The 18,462-nt window shown below is 36.5% G+C and overlaps 1 protein-coding gene across 1 annotated transcript in view; it reads left to right on the top strand.

The window, feature by feature from the left end:
* Nucleotides 1-11,142, top strand: part of UQCR-C1 (Ubiquinol-cytochrome c reductase core protein 1) — a 222,114-nt gene extending 210,972 nt beyond the window's left edge. The window contains exons 13-14 of the mRNA XM_090387126.1: nucleotides 2,924-2,999; nucleotides 10,929-11,142. Coding sequence (XP_090243252.1) covers nucleotides 2,924-2,999; nucleotides 10,929-10,993 — 141 coding nt within the window. The 3' untranslated portion in view covers nucleotides 10,994-11,142. The remainder of the gene's footprint in view (nucleotides 1-2,923; nucleotides 3,000-10,928) is intronic.
* Nucleotides 11,143-18,462: the final 7,320 nt, after the last annotated feature.

Raw genomic sequence — 18,462 nt, 5'->3', positions numbered from 1 at the left:
ACGGACAGTTTACTTGAACATTGTATCTTAATTAATGTAACCAACGCAGTTACATTTTTGAAGAGTTAATAATGGCTGATAAGAATGAAAAAGCAACAACGTCTGGGCGCAGTACGAAGACTATAAGAAAAAGACTGAATTTGAAAATTAAATTAGACGTTTTGAAGCGAATCGATTCCGGTCAACGACAAGTGAATGTGTGCCATAATTTAGGACTTACAAGTTTAACTATAAGAACAATTATAAAAAAATAAAGAATTAATTTTAGCGGCAGGAAAGATAGCTGTTCCACTGCAAGCAACTAGGGCTAGGCCAGCTATTAGGATTGAAATGGAAAGACATTAACTAATTTTATTGAAGATAATATCCAATGCAGAATTCAGTTAAGTTAAATATTATAAACAAAAAAAAAAAAAAAGAGAGAGAGAGAGAGATTAGCCAATATGATGATCTGAAGAAAACTCACCTAAAAAAAAAAATGTGGAACCATTTAAAACTGGTATGGGCTGTTTGAATAGATTTAAAATCTAGGGAGAAGCCACAAGTGCAGATCAAGGAGCCGAAACTTTCAAAAAAGAACTTGTTAAAATTATTGAAGAGGGGTATTGTGTGTTATACTTCTCAACAAGTTTATAACATAGATGAAGCAGGACTTTTGTGGAAACAAATGCCTAAAAGAAGTTTCATATTGAAAGAAGAAAAAAACATGCCAGGTTTCAAAGCGGCACCTTGATTGGGTGACTTTATTGTTGGGTGATAATGCTGCAGGGGATTTAAAATTAATACCCCTTTTAGTTTATTTAGAAGAGGGCCAAAGTTCAACCCAAAATCGACACATTTTTCATGATTAAATTAATCAATTAAAATCAATTTAGATCAATTTAATTGATCTAATTAGAGCAAGCTAATTAAATTCATGATTTTAATTGGAATTTTAAGTTTAATTTTGATATGTAAGTAGTTACCACATAATTATATACCTATGTAATGCAGAATATTTTATATGTACAAATATTTGAATATTAAATATTTTGACCGACGTTTGTGCATCTTTTCACTACCGTTTATTATTGATTCGGAAATATCCTATGGCACCGACCGCAACTTACAAATACATATATTACCTTATGGGAATGCGGCGCTCTCTTGGCGAAGATTCATTTAGCGCTCTGTTTTTCCGGAACGAATTATCTGCGTTAATCAGGGGTCACCTGTACTTTAATTTTAACAACCCTGTATATACGTTATGCTATTTCTTATCAACTAGAATATGGCTCATTCAACAATATTGGCGCCAACACCGGAAGTCGTAACTTCCAAAAATCGCTAGTTAAATTCAAAATAAGAAGCTAACGAATGCTACTAAACCTATTTAATATCTCTGTAAAACACAATATAGTATTGTAATTAATGAAGGATACGGTAAAAATTAAAAATACTTATCCCTTTACAGCACCCAAAAATCCACCGGCTGTGTTCTTCCGCGACTAGAGCACCCTCAATTACTTTACTCCTTTTTTGGTTTGTGCAGCATTAGCCTTGGGCTTTCTTGCACCCTATGGCCATAACTAATACTAAATACAAATATAAAGTTTTCAGAGCAGTGCAGACAGACTGCCAGAACAGTTCATGGGATCTTGTCAAGTGATATACAGGAATTTTGCTAGTAGGGATAAGGAGGTGATTATCCCATTGTATAAAGCAGTGGTCAGGCAACATCTAGGGTACTGCATACTGGTCTGGAGGCCTCATTTTAGGAAATATGTGAAGTTGCTAGAACAAGTACAGAGAAGGGCAATGAGATTGGTGAGCAGAACAAAGTGGTGGTTGTTGTTGTTGTTGTTATTTGGTTTTTAGGAGCATTAGCAACTTAGGCCATATTTCTCCGGGGATATGCGGTGGTCTTTCCCTGACCTTTCCGCATCCTCTGTATTTGTTGGTCACTGGCTCTAACCCCGATCTAATCAAGAAGCGTGTGCTATGCACTGCTGCTCTGCCCACCTGGCTACGGAGGTGCCAGAACAAAGTGGTGCTCTTACCATGAAAGGCTTCAGTTCTGCATATTGCACCGTTTGGAGTCTAGCCACCTGAGGTATTTAAGATTTTTAATGGATTGAGCAAGCTCATGCTGATGGGATTCTTCTTGCTGGGACCATACACCTGAGTTAGCACAAATTCAAATTGAGGAAGGAGAGGGAAGAATAGATGTGTGAGTCTGCCTTTAGCCAGTGGGTGGTTGAGTGCTGGAACAAAATTCCCTCTATTGTTATGGAAGTTGGTACTTTAAATCAATTCAAGGAAGAATTAGAAAAACTGTTGGTGGGAATGAGTAGGTGAAATGGGAGGTGTCTGTTTTTTTTCTTTTTGCTTATGAAAAACTTGATTTCTTGTGAATTTTCTAATGCTAATGCTGTTTGGCTTTAACCAGTTCATAGAGATGTATGCTAACATATATATTTATTTTCTGCCTATGACATAAATTAATTTGGATGTAAAACCTGAGAATGCCATTCAACCACTGCCAAAAATGTAGTTCTACAGCATTCCAGCTAAAGCTGAGCCAGTCATTTTGTTGTTTATGAAAGTTGGAAGGTATTCTAACAAGATAAAATTTGGAAAATTTCAAGGTCCCACAAAATAGGGTTTCATGGTTGGCAGATTTGGAAATTTGACTAAAATTTTATTGTGATTTTTTTTTTTTTTTTTTTTTTTAATATTTACCATTATGGAAAAAATAACTTCTGTAATAGCCAGAATTATGTTTAAAAACCCAGCCAGCTGGGTTTTGAAACATAATTTCTCTGAAATAAAACATTTTTAAATTAAATCTTATTATTTTTTGCTGCTGTTTATTTTTTATCGGTGACTAAGCAATGTATTTCTCCAGTACATGTTTAATGTATAATTATATTTATTTATATAGGCAGTCACAGCTAATACCATTAAAGAAGTCTGCACAAAGTACCTCTATGACAGATGTCCAGCTGTTGCTGCTGTCGGTAAGTGTTCTTTTTTTGATTTAGTCCATAAAAATATACTAAATATAAAAATAGCGAAATGCTTAAAGTGCAGTACTCACCTTGAATATAATCTGCAATAGTTTTATGAAAAGACTGATTGCTAAATATAAGGTGGAATGGTTAAGTTAATGCATTAAAGTAGAATGAGATTTAATTTAACGGAATTTTAAAATAAACGCAAGGAAGCAGAAGTGCACTACTCCGTCCTGGTTGTCATAAAGTAGAAAATAGTTGATCTGGAACATAAAAGAATTGATATTGCCAATAGTCGTGACGACACACTTTCGTTAAGTTATAACGTCTTCAGTTGGCGGTGTTAAATGAGAAGTAACGCGTGCTGTATTTTAAGGAATTTTCTATACTCTCATGATGCTCTTTGGAACACGTGGGAATCTCAGATGTGAGAGATTCCAAGCCAAGGAAAGGTGAAAGGGAAGTTTTGCGTTTAGGATGTTGAGATTAGTGTTGTGTCCAAACCATTCAATAACGAGGGCTTCGTATTGAAGAATTTTGTGGTTGGTTTTATTTAAGTCTTTAGTTTTTTAGTTTTTTTTTTATTTAATGGTGATAGCGGAGTCAATTAAAGGAGTGTGATTGTGGGTTTGAGCATGAATTGTGAGTTCTGTACTAGCTTGTCCCGATCTAAGACTATTATAGTGGTAGTATGCGCAAGTGTTGGAGGTTTTGGTAGAACCAAACTTGGTAGTGGTACTACCAATATAACAGGCATCACAGTTTGGTTGACATTTAATCAAGTAAATTATATTGTTCAAATCGTTGGTTGGTATTTGTGTGTATCTTTGTAAGTGTTGAAAAAGGATCCAAGTTTATTATAAGCCGAAAAAATAAGGGAGATATCAGTACCTGTAAACACACGGCATAATTGTCCGTCAAGTTCATTATGGTATGGGAGGATGATGCGTATATTTGCGTTGGTGGTGGGTTTTGGTGGATTGTTAATTTTACTTTTGGCAGTGGAAATAGTGTGTTGAATGAGTTGGGTTGGGTAGTTCCTAGCTGTAAATTTTTCTGTGATGTATTAAAGTTCATTGGTTAAGTCATTTTGTGAGGTGCTATATTTGAGGGCATTATGTATTTGGTTCTATAAAACCGCTTTTTTTTGTGCACAGGGGGTGGTGCGTAGGGGGTAAGCAAAATGTAGGTATTCGCCTGTATGTGTATTTTTTCTGAAAATCTTTGTGCCTAGTTTGGTACCTGTTTTGTAAACAGTGAGGTTGAGAAAATTAATTTGGTTGTTGGTTTCAATTTCAAGAGTGAGTTTTAACCTATCATGTATTGAATTAAATTTTAAAAAGACATTGTCTATAGTGGACCTATTGCCTATTATGAGTATGTCATCAGCGTAACGGGTGTATAATTTTATTTCTGGGGTTATTTTAATATTACGTTAAATTAAATCTCGTCCCACCTTAATGCATTAACTTAACCATTCCACCTTATATTTAGCCATCAGTCTTTTCATAAAACTATTCCAGATTATATTCAAGGTGAGTACCGCACTTTAAGCATTTCGCTATTTTTATATTTAGTCTGTTATCATGGTACTATAAGAATTCTATAACTTTATACTTGCCATAAAATATATATAATAGAAATTGTTCTAAAATTGAACCACTTTTAAATAAATCATTCATTTAGGTCTTATGCTTATTAATGTATTTGTGATTTGCTCTAAATTTATTGCTTTATTTTAATTACTAAAACATTTGTTTTGGAGTTGCACTTTGTAATTGACACTGTCAGTGTGAACTGAAACACTGATTATTAGAATACCACTAAAAGCATCCTTTTGAAATACCGAAATACTTTGTGACAGCTTAAAAATAATCTTTAGAAAAGGCTTCTTACTGAATGTTTTGAAAGAAAAACAGCATTCTGTGTTTACAGAATGCTGGTTTTATGCTGTTAGCCAAATATATGGTATAGCCACTCCTGAAAAATTTTTACAATAAAAGCCAAATAGCAGCACAATATTAAATACAGTGCCTGATATGAGGTGCAAACCAAAAATTTCTGGACTGGTTGCTTGGAATGCTAACCATTTTAGTATAGTAGTGTGCCTGTTGGACATTGTGCTTTTTGCAGTTGGAGGCAAATGGCTGGCATTAATTAACAGCAATTTCTATCAGATTTTGTCACTGACTTGGGAAAACAGCTTCCGAGCCTTCAGAAATGCTTAAACAAGTGTTTGATGAAGATGCTATGGGTAGAACATAGTTTTTGATTCATGTTTTCACAGTGACTGGACTTCAGTTGAGTATTTTGAGTGCTCAGTCATCTGTGAGGACCGATTGTGTATGATTAATGATATTTGTGACGTTGTTGGCCTATCATGCTGATGCCTTTAACTGAAAATTTCAACACGAGGAGGACTGCTACAAATTTATGCCCCATTTGTTGAGTAACGAACAGAAACAGAACCAATTATCTGTATACAGAGACCTGCAAGCATAGGCTGGAAAGGACAGAAACTTCCTTTCCATAGTCATAATCAGTGCTTTTTTTGTAAAAAAAAAAATAGGTGGCAGTACTCATTCTTTACTATCAAGAAAAATTAAAAATTTAAAGGATATGAAAAGTAAACTAAAAAATTATTTTCTGATATTGTTACTTCAGTAGTGATGTTTTTGGAATAAGAACAACAAATTAAGTATATTAACACACAGTTTATTAAGCATAAATTTATTATACAAGTATATAAAAAAATAAGAAAAATGTGTAAAAAATAAGTCAAAGGTGAGTCTTATTTAATAAATAAAAAATAATAAGTAAAAGTAAAAATAAGTACTAAGTAAAAAAATAAGTAAAAATAATTTCATAATGAAGTTTTATAAAATATTCCAAATTTTTATTAAGTTCTCATCCGACCCAATATGCCGAGTTCTTTTCTTACTATTTGTGTCTATTGTTAAATGATGTTTCCGAAGCAGCCACGAATCGACGTATTTTGCTGGATCGAAGCACGTTGTGGTGGGCCTACAATTTTAAGAAACTGTTTTTGTCATCATCGAAGCTCTGGTTAGGCTGACAATCGGATTCATTTGTGAAAATCCTCGTTCACATTCACTTGATGAAACTGTTATCGTACTCAGAGCGTTCATAAATTCTTCCTAAATCATCTTTTCAATTAGGTATTCCCGAAACCCATGAATTCTATCTCTTTCATTTAACTGAAACCTAATTGATAATTTTCTAATTTCATTCTCACCAAGTGTCACTTGAGAGTTGGTATCTTCAGGCCAATGTTTCCTATCAGGTACTCAGTCCGACGCTGCCAAATCAGCACTTTTACTATCAAGCAGCCTGCTTTCTACTGATTGTTTCAAAGTTCTGTAGTCTGTCCCATGAAATGACTCTCCTTGAAATCGTAGATTTTCAGCAGCTTTGGTGGCATTTCTGTAATACTGTCCCGGAACTGTTTGTCTTTCATGAAAAAGTTGTACCATTTCTATTTTTTTATTCGCCCTGTACAAATCTATATCATGCTCCTACAAGTCCAAGCTCAAGTCTGATAATTCTTGAAGAGCATTCTGGTCTTTTGCCAAAGCTATTGGCCACAACTTTTGCTCCCACCATCTCGGCTCCCACCACTGTCCAAACCAGATGGTTCTGTTGTAACTTCAGCCAAGGATAAAGCCGACCTGCTAGCATCCCATTTTTCTTCCAACTCATGTATTAATGATCTTGGTAAAACACCTCCCACCATTCCCAACACACTCCATTCAATGCCCCCTGTGGTCTTCCATCAAAAGGATGTCAGAAGGATTTTGACAAATCTTGATGCTAAGAAAGCTCCAGGTCCCAATGGTATTTCTCCACTTGTTCTCAAAACCTGTGCTCCTGAACTTACTCCTATTCTTTGCCACCTTTTTTCACTTTCTTATTCCAAAGGTGTTTTTCCTTCTGCTTGGAAATTTGTTCATATCCAGCCAGTTTCTAAAAAGGGTGACAAATCCCTCCCATCCAATTAACGTCCCATTGCAATTACCTCTACGCTTTCTAAAGTAATGGAGAAATCAATCAACTGCCAATTCTTAAACTACCTAGAAACCTTCTATCTGATCAATGATCGCCAGTATGGACTCCATCAGCGTCGATCCACTGGGGATATTCTGGCTTATGTTACCCATTTATGGACTAATTCAATTGAAAGATTCGGTGAAACACAAGTAATTGCTCTTGACATCTCAAAGGCTTTCGATCATGTTTGGCATAAAGGTCTTCTAAAACAAGCTTCTATCTTATGGTTTGCCAACTGTTTTTAGTAATTGGTTATCCAGTTTTCTCTCTGATCATTCACTGAGGGTGATGGTAGATGGCTCTCTGTCTTCTAACTTCTCCACTAATGCTGGTGTCCCCCAAGGTTCAGTTCTTTCTCCCCACTCTTTTCCTCTTGTATATTAATGACCTTCTTCCATTGACTGGAAATCCTATCCATAGTTTTGCTAATGATAGCACATTGCATTCCACTTTCCATTTTGAGAAACCTTGTCCTGCTCAATCAGCTTCAACTTCTCAAAAATCTGCTATCAATTCCTATAATGCCGATCTTCAGGTAATTCTCCGTAGGGCAAAGACAACTTAGTTGATTTCAACCCTTCTAAAACTCAGTCTTGTCTTATATCTCGCAAAAAGGATTCTTCAGCTCCTATGCTTATCTTCAGTGACACTCCGATTTCTAGGCAAAATGATATATCTCTTTTGGGGATTACCCTGACTTCTAATCTCTCTTGGCACAAGCACATTACAAATATTGCTTCCTCTGCATCTAAAAAACTTGGTTTTCTCTTTCGCTCTTGGCATTACTTTTCCTCCAAACAGCTGCTCACTCTGTATAAATCTCAAATCTGCCCTGCATGGAATATTGTTCCCACATCTAGGGTGGTGCCCCCAAAACCTCTCTCTCAGGCTTCTTGATTCCATTCAGAAGAGGGCAGTTAAGTTAATTAATGATTCATCTTTAACAAAGTCTCTCCACTCGCTGTCTTATAGACATAGTGTTTCTGCTGCATGCCTCTTCTACAGATACTTCCATGGGCACTGTTTTTCTGAATTGGCTTCTGTAATTCCCGCTCTCTCTCTTTCAGAACAGTCCAAACACATGCTGCCACCAGCCAACATCCATTTACTGTCCAACTCCAAACTCACAGAACCAACTTTTCATCTTCCTCATTTATTCATTCAACTGCCGTTTTCTGAAACAACCTTTCTTCATACGTATTTCCTGAAAATTACAGTCTACAGAAGTTCAAGTCCAATGTCAACAAATATCTTCTTTCATCTTCTCAACCTCCAACCCAAGCACGGTACTAAGTACTATAGGTTCTAATACCTCTCGTGTTTGGAGTTTACATAAAAAAAAAAATTAAAATGTAAATTGCTCACATTTCACTTATTCATTTAATTTATTTTACAGTAGCTACAATTTTAAAACAAAACTAGAAATTTCCTTTTGTTACTAATAATTGAATTACATAAAATTCATTACAAGACAAGTATGCCCATTTTTCAGTTTAATTTTGAATGTGAATTTTATAAATATATTTAAGACCTCTTCCCCTGCTCTGTGTGCGCACTTATTTCTGCAAAATAGCAACAGATACTTCATGTTGTTCTAACAGACTTTCCTGAGTTAAATTCACTGCTGGTACCATGTATACCTGAGGTTTAACACGCAGAATAGATTAAACAGAGCATGCTCATGCTCTCTCTCTCTCTCTCTCTCTCTCTCTCTCTCTCTCTCTCTCTGAAAGATTTCAATATTCAACATAAAAGTGATTTTTCTATATGCTATAAACTTCTATATGATATTTCTATATGCTATAAGAAACCTGAATATTTGTTGCCCGAAGGTGTCAGTTCTGCTACAGGAAAGCATGCAAACCACATGTGGAAATTCCCAGTGTGCTTATATAAATTTGCAGGTCTTATTCAACATAGCTATACATAGAACTCCACAAAGGAATCCCAAGGAAAAAAATTGTGTAATTACTGTGGTATGTACCATAGTCTTAAATAAATGCTTACATGGCTGATTTCAATGGGTATCTAATTAATTAAACAGAACTGGGCCCTGGAATTTCACAGGCTCTGCCAAACTGCTGATGTACTGGCCTGTAGTACTAAATAAAGGAGTTGAAAGGTAATCTGGCATATATCTTGGATATGAAATTTAGAACACCACTCTGTGTAAACATACAGATTTTTTTGATTTTTTTTTTCTGTGCATGTATGGTGGGATCAAAGTAGGCACCAGTAAATAGCACAGCACATAGTATAATAAGAGGTAAATAATTTCTTTGAAGCTGTAGTAAAAGAAGGAATAGAAAGGAGCCACATATTGTGACCAAGCCCTTCAACAGCACATTTGTTGAGAGGGGGGGTTAGAGAAACCAGTTTGAAGCTAGACATGTTATATCATCTAAAATTTTCGAAACAGTGGTACACAGTAATATAGGAAGTGCAAACTGTTGCACCATCTTATTAGAAATGAACACTGTCTTGGTCTATTCCTAGTCTTGAAGCACATTTTGTAAAAACATCTGCAATAAATGTATCATCCTGAATTCACTGTAATTTTGTCATCCTCCTTGAAAAAAATGCAGGTCCTATGATTCTGAATTTTCCAACTTTGCACCGTAATATACATTTCAGAATATGTAATAGTTTTTCATGCAATTCTCTAAAATTTCTTTGAGACAAATTGAATGGTGAGACATCTGAAAGAAAGAGTTTCTCATGACCACCCTTTGAATATGAATTTAAAGATTCCATAAGGAATTAAGAATGATTGATGAAAACTTGTCGCTTCAAGCCATCAAATTTTAAGAACTGAAACTGCATTATTTATACTGTTAAATGAATTTTCTTCAGAAAATCATGTCAGTTTTATCATCTGATGATGCAAAATAAAAACAAATAGTTTGCAGTGCCACACCCTTTATATGAGATGTGGCTATTAAATAACGAGGCTGTTGCAATAAAATAGATGTAATGAAATATTTCGTACCTTATATATTGTCTCCTTCAATAATTGCCTTGGTCTTGCACACACTGTTCCATACAGTTCTTCCAAACACAGATATGTTTCTGGAAGTCATCTTCTGTAAGCCCTTTTAACACTTTGGTCATTTTTTTCTGAATGTCAATTAAACAGTGATTTCTGGAAGTCATCTTCTGTAAGCCCTTTTAACACTTCGGTCATTTTTTTCTGAATGTCAATTAAACAGTGATCACTTCTAATCTAATCAGTGTCCTTACCTGGTCCAAATTTTCATCAGTTTTCATGGATACCAGATAGCCTGGTTGTTCATCTTCCTCATAAACTTGACATAACTCAACTTTCAATTGGTGTTTTCTTTAGTTGTGTTAAAAATTTGAGGTAGATTCAGTGTTCAGTTCTTTTGTCTGTCAGTTTTCTGGCAAACTGCAAAAGCACAAGATGATAATGAAATCTGTCTCACTGCAAAGTGAAAGAGGATGATGGAACGTGACCTGGCAGACAATTAGGGAATGGTTCAATGTCAACAGTTGTGCCTTTGTTTCACAGGTGGAGCTTAGTGTGAAATGACTGCACATGCAGTCTTATTATGTAATAGCTGCACTTGATGCCAACAGAAACTAAAAGTCTTTTAGAACTACAATATTAAAAATCAGGCAGAACAAGTTTAATTCACTCAGTTTACATAATTACTTTAAAAAATTCCATTTATATGGTTACTAAGTAAATCCTATTCTCACTTTGCTCTCATTTATAGTAGTGTATGAACTGGAAACTATTCTTGTCTGAACTGTAACAAAATGTAAAACAATTGGTATTCAAATAATTTAAAATATCTAGATAATTTGTCTATCACTTACAAGAGATTTATATTGAATCACTTTCAGGTCCAGTAGAAGCTCTAACAGATTACAATAGAATTCGAAGTAACATGTATTGGGTTCGTGTGTGAAACTATTATGGTCTTTATATTATGTAAATGTGTTTGCATTAATGGATTTCATAAATTATTGCCATGTTATCTTTGTTAATAGACTTTGATATACTTGTATAGAAAGGAAACCATTCTTGAAAGAAATAAATTTGCTCCTAGAGGTTTGAGGTAATGATTCCCTTAGAGTAGCACCCACTCTGTGACATTATTTTTAACATTTTACTGTTAACAAATAAATGCTGTGTTTTGTTCAATATGTCTGCTAAAAACAAGATAAAAGCCCTTTTCCCTTAAAAACATCTTTTAAGGCCAAAGTTGATATTGATAAACATACAAGTACAGATACATCATAAATCTAGCTACTAAAAATATGAAAAAAAATTGTGTGTGTGTGATTGTATTAAACTAAATGGACTGAAGATTTAGCAGGAGTTAACTGAAATAACAAAATTTTGCTTTAGCTTTCTGAGAATAATGTGTTTACTGATATCAGTCAGACTCTTGCCTTTATATGAAAGCATGTAAATTGTGGCAGCCAAAATAGCGTTAATTGCTTTTAGGTGTAAAATTTGAATTATTAATTTTTATTCTTATATGTTAAGTATAATTAAAAAAAAAAAAAAAATTCATCTTTGTCATCTTTACAAGACATGCAATTTGATTGATATTAGCTGTCACTTTGTGAGAGACATGTTATGGCATTCGATTTATGCTGACAAAACTTCTTGCAGCTGTAACAGGAAAGTTTATCATAGCCTTTTATTGCTATGATAAACTTTCCTATTACAGCTGAGTTAATTCCCGCTGAAATTTTGTTTTTGTTTGAATATTTAATACATTTTTTGAAAGATCTGCAGAAAAAGAAAAGATAATGATAATGCAACTTTTAAGAAATGAGCAAAAAACGAAAAATTAGGACTGGAAAGCATAGATCCAAATTAAGCTGAACTATGGAATTGTACAGAGTCTATAAGTCAGTCCCCAGAAAACTAGGCTTAGTCACCAGGAAAGCAATCACAAACTCTGTGAATAGGCAATAAAGAGAGTTCTGAAAATAGATTTAAAATAGTAAAATAGCTTCAGCAGAATAAATAGTACGTCAAACTGGATTCATGAATAGAACATAGAATGCATGAGTTAGGATGAAAATCCTGACTACCCTATTGTGGTTGCCACGTTTGGTTAGCTAAGCATGGTATGGTTAGAAAGTTTTGTTCGTGTGCCTAGAATAATTTTAAAATAAAATTTGCCCTACTGTAGAATTGGATGGATGTTTCAATATAGTAAATGTGAAATTTTTGCAGTCACTGAGTAAACTGCATTGAGGGGGCTGAATTTGATTTCAGTCACCAATACCATGTTTTGTAAAGATAAATAATACAGTTAGCATTAGCATTAGTAGAGGCATTTGATGCAAGAAAGCAAGCATATGCAGCATCAGCCAAAAAAAAAAAAAAAAAACCCACTTCCACTTCACCCCTCTGTTCGTTCAAAATACCTGTCCAGCTGAGCCTTAAACTTATTTAGGCTATCAACCTCCACCACAAGGGATGGAAGTCTGTTCCACCAACCAACCACCCGCTGGCTAAAGGCAAATTTCCTCACGTCTATCCTACATCTGTCCTTCCTCAATTTCAATTTATGCCCTCTCAGGTGATTTTTCTGAGCTAGAGGAAGAATCCCATCAGCATTGAGCATGCTTAAACCATTCAAGGCTTTATACACCTCTATCAGATCACCTCGCTGGTGCCTAGTCTCCAGACACTGTAATTTGCAAAACTTAAGCTTTTCTTCGTAAGAGCACCCCTTTGTTCCATTCACTAATCTTGTTGCCCTTCTCTGTACTCGTTCCAGCAGCTCTACATCCTTCTTGAAATGAGGCCACCAGACCTGTATACAGTACTCTAGGTGTGGCCTGACCATTGCCTTATACAATGGAATAATCACCTCCTTATCCCTGCTGGAAAAATTCCTGTATATTATTGACAATACTCCATGAGCTACTCTTGCAGCCCGTCTGCACTGCTCAGAGAACTTCATATCTGCCTGCACAACCACCCCCAAGTCCCTTTCATTCTCTACCACTGTCAGTGTAGTACCACAGAGTTGATACGTTGCTCTGGGGTTGCTGTTTCCCATGTGTACTACTTTACATTTGTCAATGTTAAACTTCATTTGCCACCTCTCAGCCCATCTGCTCAACCTTTCCAGATCCTGTTGCAGCAGCATAGTGTCAGTAGTGTCCTTGACAACCCTGCCAACCTTTGTATCGTCTGCAAACTTGGACATTAAGCTTGATATACCATCATCAATATCATTTATAAATACAGAAAACAATAATGGACCCAACACTGAGCCCTGAGGGACTCCACTAATAACATTAGTCCACGATGAGCAGTGTCCATTGATTACCACTCTGTCTTCTCCCCCTCAACCACCCCTTTATCCATAGCAGCAATTTGCCTCCAATGTCACACTGCTCCAATTTGTGTAGCAGTCTTCCATGAGCAACAGTATCAGAAGCCTTTCTAAGATCCAAGTATATAATATCAAAGTTATTCCCTGCATCCAGTTCTTTTGTGACTGCATCATAGTATCCAATCAAGTTGGTCAGGCAAGACTTCCCCTTAACAAAACCATGCTGTGTCTGAGCTATAACTGAAGTCTTGTCTAAATGATCCTGCAGTGCTTCTTTAACCAGTGCCTCCATTAATTTTCCTGGAACAGAAGTTAAGCTCACAGGTCTATAATTACTTGTGTCAGCCTTTGATCCTCCTTTGTGAATTGGGGTCACATTTGCACATTTCCAGTCTATGGGTACCTCCCCTGAGTCCAAGGAAGCTCTCATAATTATGTCTAAGGGTTTGCTTACTTCCTTTGCTGCCTCCTTTAATATAACTGGATAGATCCCATCCACCCGGGTGCCTTTCTTGTGTTTATCTTCAACAGTTTCTCCTCCACTTTACTCCCAGTTATTTCAAGATTCTGTAGCTTACTGCTAGAGTTGAATACACCTCTGGCATTCCCCTTGCTGAATAGTTGTGATTCTGTGAAATCATACAGACCACTGCAGCATTGTACAATACTTGGAAACTTTTTGAACATCGAGCTATTAATTACATTATTATCTGTAACAACACTTATCACACAGTCCCAGTTCACTTAATATTTTTTAACAAATTAACAGTGAAGCATTATAGAGCATTTCTACATCCTTCCTAAAATGAGGCCTCCAGACCTGTATGAAGTACTCAAGATATAGCCTGACCATTGCCTTATAAAATTGTCTTGTACACATTGGCACTAATGACCTAAAGGGTAAGAGATCTGCAGATTTACTTAATAGGTACAGGTCAGTGCTGAAAAAAAGTCGGGAGTTACTGTTAAATTTGAAAGTGTCTGCAATTCTGCCCAGACACGATAAGAGGGAGTATATGTTGAGAACCTTGTCAATCAATTCAGCCCTTAGAGAGGTTGTGCAAGGCTCACAGGGTAGAATTTTTTCAGCTTGGTCTGTGCTTGCTAACAGGAGAGACTGCTTCTACAGGGATGGGATACACTTAATTAGGCAGCGGGCAAGAATATTTACTGATGCTATTGAGGCAGTGTTAGGTGGATCAGAAAATTGCTAGTTTGGGGGAATTCACAGACTAAAAGATTAATGGTAGCAGAGCAGCAAGCAGAAGCGAAAGCGATTCTTGCACTGCTTCTATTGTAATGAGCAGCAGCCTAGAGAGCAAGTTTCTGGGGATTTCAGGAGCTCCTGGGAGTCATCATGGAACAATTAAATACATGTACTGTTAGGGTAATTAAGAGTAAGAACAAGTGCATGTAAACAAATACTACAACAATAGTAAATAAAATTGATGAATTTGAAGTGCTGATCAAGACATCAAAGGCAGATATTGTTGTGATATCAGAGACATGGTGTCACACAGATATAAGCAGTGCAGAATTGGAATTTGGGGAGTACAATGTATATAGAATGGACAGACAGGGTAGGAAGAGAGGAGGGTTTATCCTGTTAGTTAAGAAACACAAAATCTAAGGAAGTGCATCCCGTTGACGCGGGTGGATAGTGCAATGTTGAGTCAGTTTGGTGTGACGTAAATACTGGGAAAGGGAAAATGAGAGTAGGAGTATTTTATAGGCCTAATGAGTACAATGAACAGTTGTGCAGAGAAATAGAATGGGCCAGTAAATCAGCATGTCTTGTAATGGGTGAGTTTTAACTTTCCAGATATTGACTGGAACTTGTGAATTGGTCACTCGCACGCTAGCAAGACTTTTGTGGATTTCTTGGAGGGTTGTTTTCTACAGCAACCTGAGAGAATAATACCATTGATCTGATTATCAGCAATGATGACACATGCATTAGGAATTTGCAGATAAAGGAGCCACTGGGTGACAGTGATCACAGTGCACTGATGTGGGATTTACTTAAAGATGTAACTACGATCAAGGGTAAAAGGGAAGGGTTTTTGTTTTCGTAAAGGTGACTACAGAGGTCTCAGACAGTTTTTAAATTCTGTGCAGTGGGATCAACTGATGATGTTACCAACTGTGAATTCTAAATGGGAAGCTTTCATGGACTTAATCTTGGATGCTACTAGGCTTTTCATACCAACTAAGAAATACTGTTCAAGGTTCAAGCCTTAAATGGATGTCGGATAAATTGAGGCTCGTGGCAGAGAAGAAAAATGCACGGATGCATATAAATTATCAGGCGACATAGAAGCCTACGACAGATATAATCAAGTCACAAAGGAGATTAGGCAGGCGAAGGCAGATTATGAGAAATCTTTGGCAAAGGACGCAAAGAAAAACAGCAGAGTTCTTTACTTGTGTAAACTCTAGAAGGAAGGAGATGAATCAGATTGGTCCACTTAACATAGATGGTTCGACTGTTGATGATCCTTCTCAAGTAGCCGATAAACTGAATGAGTGTTTTTGCATTTACATTCACACATGAGGAGTTATTCAATGAGGGAATACCAGAAGTTTATCAAACTCTAACAGGGAGCTAAGTGATTTTGTAATAACTGAGAGCAAAATTGAGGAGAAATTATTGAAGTTATACATAAAAAAGGCACCTGGGACAGATGGAATCTATCCAGTTATAATGAAGGAGGCAGCATGGGAAGTAAACAAACCCTTAACCATAATTATGAGAGCATTCTTAGAGTCAAGGGAGGTTCCCATGCACTGGAGATGTGCAAATGTATCCCCAATTCACAAAAGGGGTTCAGAGAGTGACACAAATAATTAAAGACCTGTTAGTTTAACTTCTGTTTTGGGGAAAATAATGGAGTCACTGATTAAAGAGGTGATACAGGATCACCTACACAAGACAACAGCAGTAGTTCAGACCCAGCATGGATTTGTTAAGGGGAAGTCTTGTCTGAGCAATTTGATTGAATACTATGATGTGATTACAAAGGAACTAGATGCTAAAAATAATTTTGATATCATATACTTGGATTTCAGGAAAACTTTTGATACTGTTGCACATGGAAGACTGCTACACAAATTGGAGCAGTATGGAATTAAGGGCAAGTTACTGCAATGGATAAAGTTATGGTTGAGTGGGAGATGGCACAGAGTGGTAATAATTGATCACTGCTCTACATGGACTAATGTTATTAACGATGTCCCACAGGTTTCGGTGCTGGGCAAGTTACTGCAATGGATAAAGTTATGGTTGAGTGGGAGATGACACAGAGTGGTAATAATTGATCACTGCTCTACATGGACTAATGTTATTAGCAAAGTCCTACAGGGTTTGGTGCTGGACCCATTGTTGTTTTGCGTTTTTTATCAATGGTATCGATGAAAGTATATCAGGCTTAATGTCCAATTTTGCAGATTGTACAAAGGTTGGCAGGGTTGTTAATGACACTAAAGACAGTATGCTACTGCAACAGGATCTAGAAAAGTTAAGCAGATGGGCTGAGAAATGGCAACTGAAGTTTAACATTGATAAATGCAAAGTACTGCATATGGGTTTCAGTAACCCAAGAGAAACGTACCAACTCTGTGGTACTACATTCAGGAAGGTGGAGAATGAAAAAGAACTGAGGGTAATTGTGCAGTCAGATATGAAGTTCTCTGAGCACTGCAGACAGGCTACCAGAGCAGGCCATGGAGTTTTGTCAATGATATATAGGAATTTTGCTAGCAGAGACAAGGAGGTGATTGTCCTTTTGTATAAGGCAATGGTCAAGTCACACCTTGAATGCTGTATACAGGTCTGGAGGCCTCATTTTAAGAAGGAATGTAGAGTTGCTAGAACAAGTACAGAGAAGTGCAACAAGATTGGTGGGGGGAGCAAAGGGGTGCACTTAAGAAGAAAGGCTTAAGTTCTGCAAATTGCAGCATCTGAAAACTAGGCACCTACAAGGTGATCTGATTGGGGTGTATAAGGCTTTGAATAGTTTGAGCAGGCTGAATGCTGACGGGATGCATCGGCCTGCTCAGACTAAGAACCTGATCGTGCATAGATTCAAATTGAAGAAAGACAGTTGTGGAATAGATGTGTGGAAGTTGATAGCTTAAATAAATTTAAAGCTGAAGTGGACAGACATTTGGAGTGACCAGATGGATGAAATGGGAAGGAGGTTTTTTTTTTTTTGGCTGATGCTATATAAGCTTGCTTTCTTGCATCATATGCCTCAACTAATGCTAATGCCAAATGGGATAATCATTGACAAAATCCCATGAGCTGTCCTGGCTGCTACTCTGCATTGCTCAGAGAACTTCATATCTGTCTGCTCAATTACCTACAGGTCTTTTTCATTTTCAGTTACCCTGAGTGTAGTACCACATGGCTGGTACATTACTCTTTGGGGGGTTACTGGTACTCATATGCAGTACTTTGCATTTATCAATGTTAACTTTCAGTTGCCATTTCTCAGCCTATCTGCCTGACTTTTCTAGATCCTGCTGCAATAGAATACTGCCATTACTATCATTAACCACCCTTCCAACCTTTGTATCATCTGGAAACTTGGACACTCAGCCTGATTTGCCTACATCAATATCAGTGATAAATATAGAAAGCAATAATGGGTTCAACCTTAAGGAGACTACTAATAACATAAATCCACGAAGAAAAATGTCCATGATTACCACTCTCTGTCTTCTCCCATTTAACCATCCCTGTATCCATAACAGCAGCTTGCCCTTAATGCCACTTTGCTGCAATTTGTACAGCATCCTTTTATGTGTAACAGTATCATAAACTTGGATTTCCTGAAATCTAAGTTTATTGTTTCAAAATTGATTTTTGCCTTCAGTTCTTTTGTGACCTCATTGTAGTATCCAATCAGATTGGTCCAACAGGAGTTCCCCATAAACCCATGCTGTGTCTGAAGTATAACATTGGTCAATATATAAGATGTCACAAAAACGAAAATACCCAATCTTACTAAATTCATGCTGCTAAACACGAAAATCACATTAAAATTTATTGATTGGCCCTTATTTTC

Source organism: Mastigoproctus giganteus, chromosome 13 (assembly GCF_048544385.1).
Source record: "Mastigoproctus giganteus isolate SK-2022 chromosome 13, ASM4854438v1, whole genome shotgun sequence".
NCBI classification, from domain to species: domain Eukaryota; kingdom Metazoa; phylum Arthropoda; class Arachnida; order Uropygi; family Thelyphonidae; genus Mastigoproctus; species Mastigoproctus giganteus.
The sequence above is the reverse complement of the archived record's forward strand: the minus strand, read 5'-3'. Positions and strand labels throughout refer to the sequence as shown.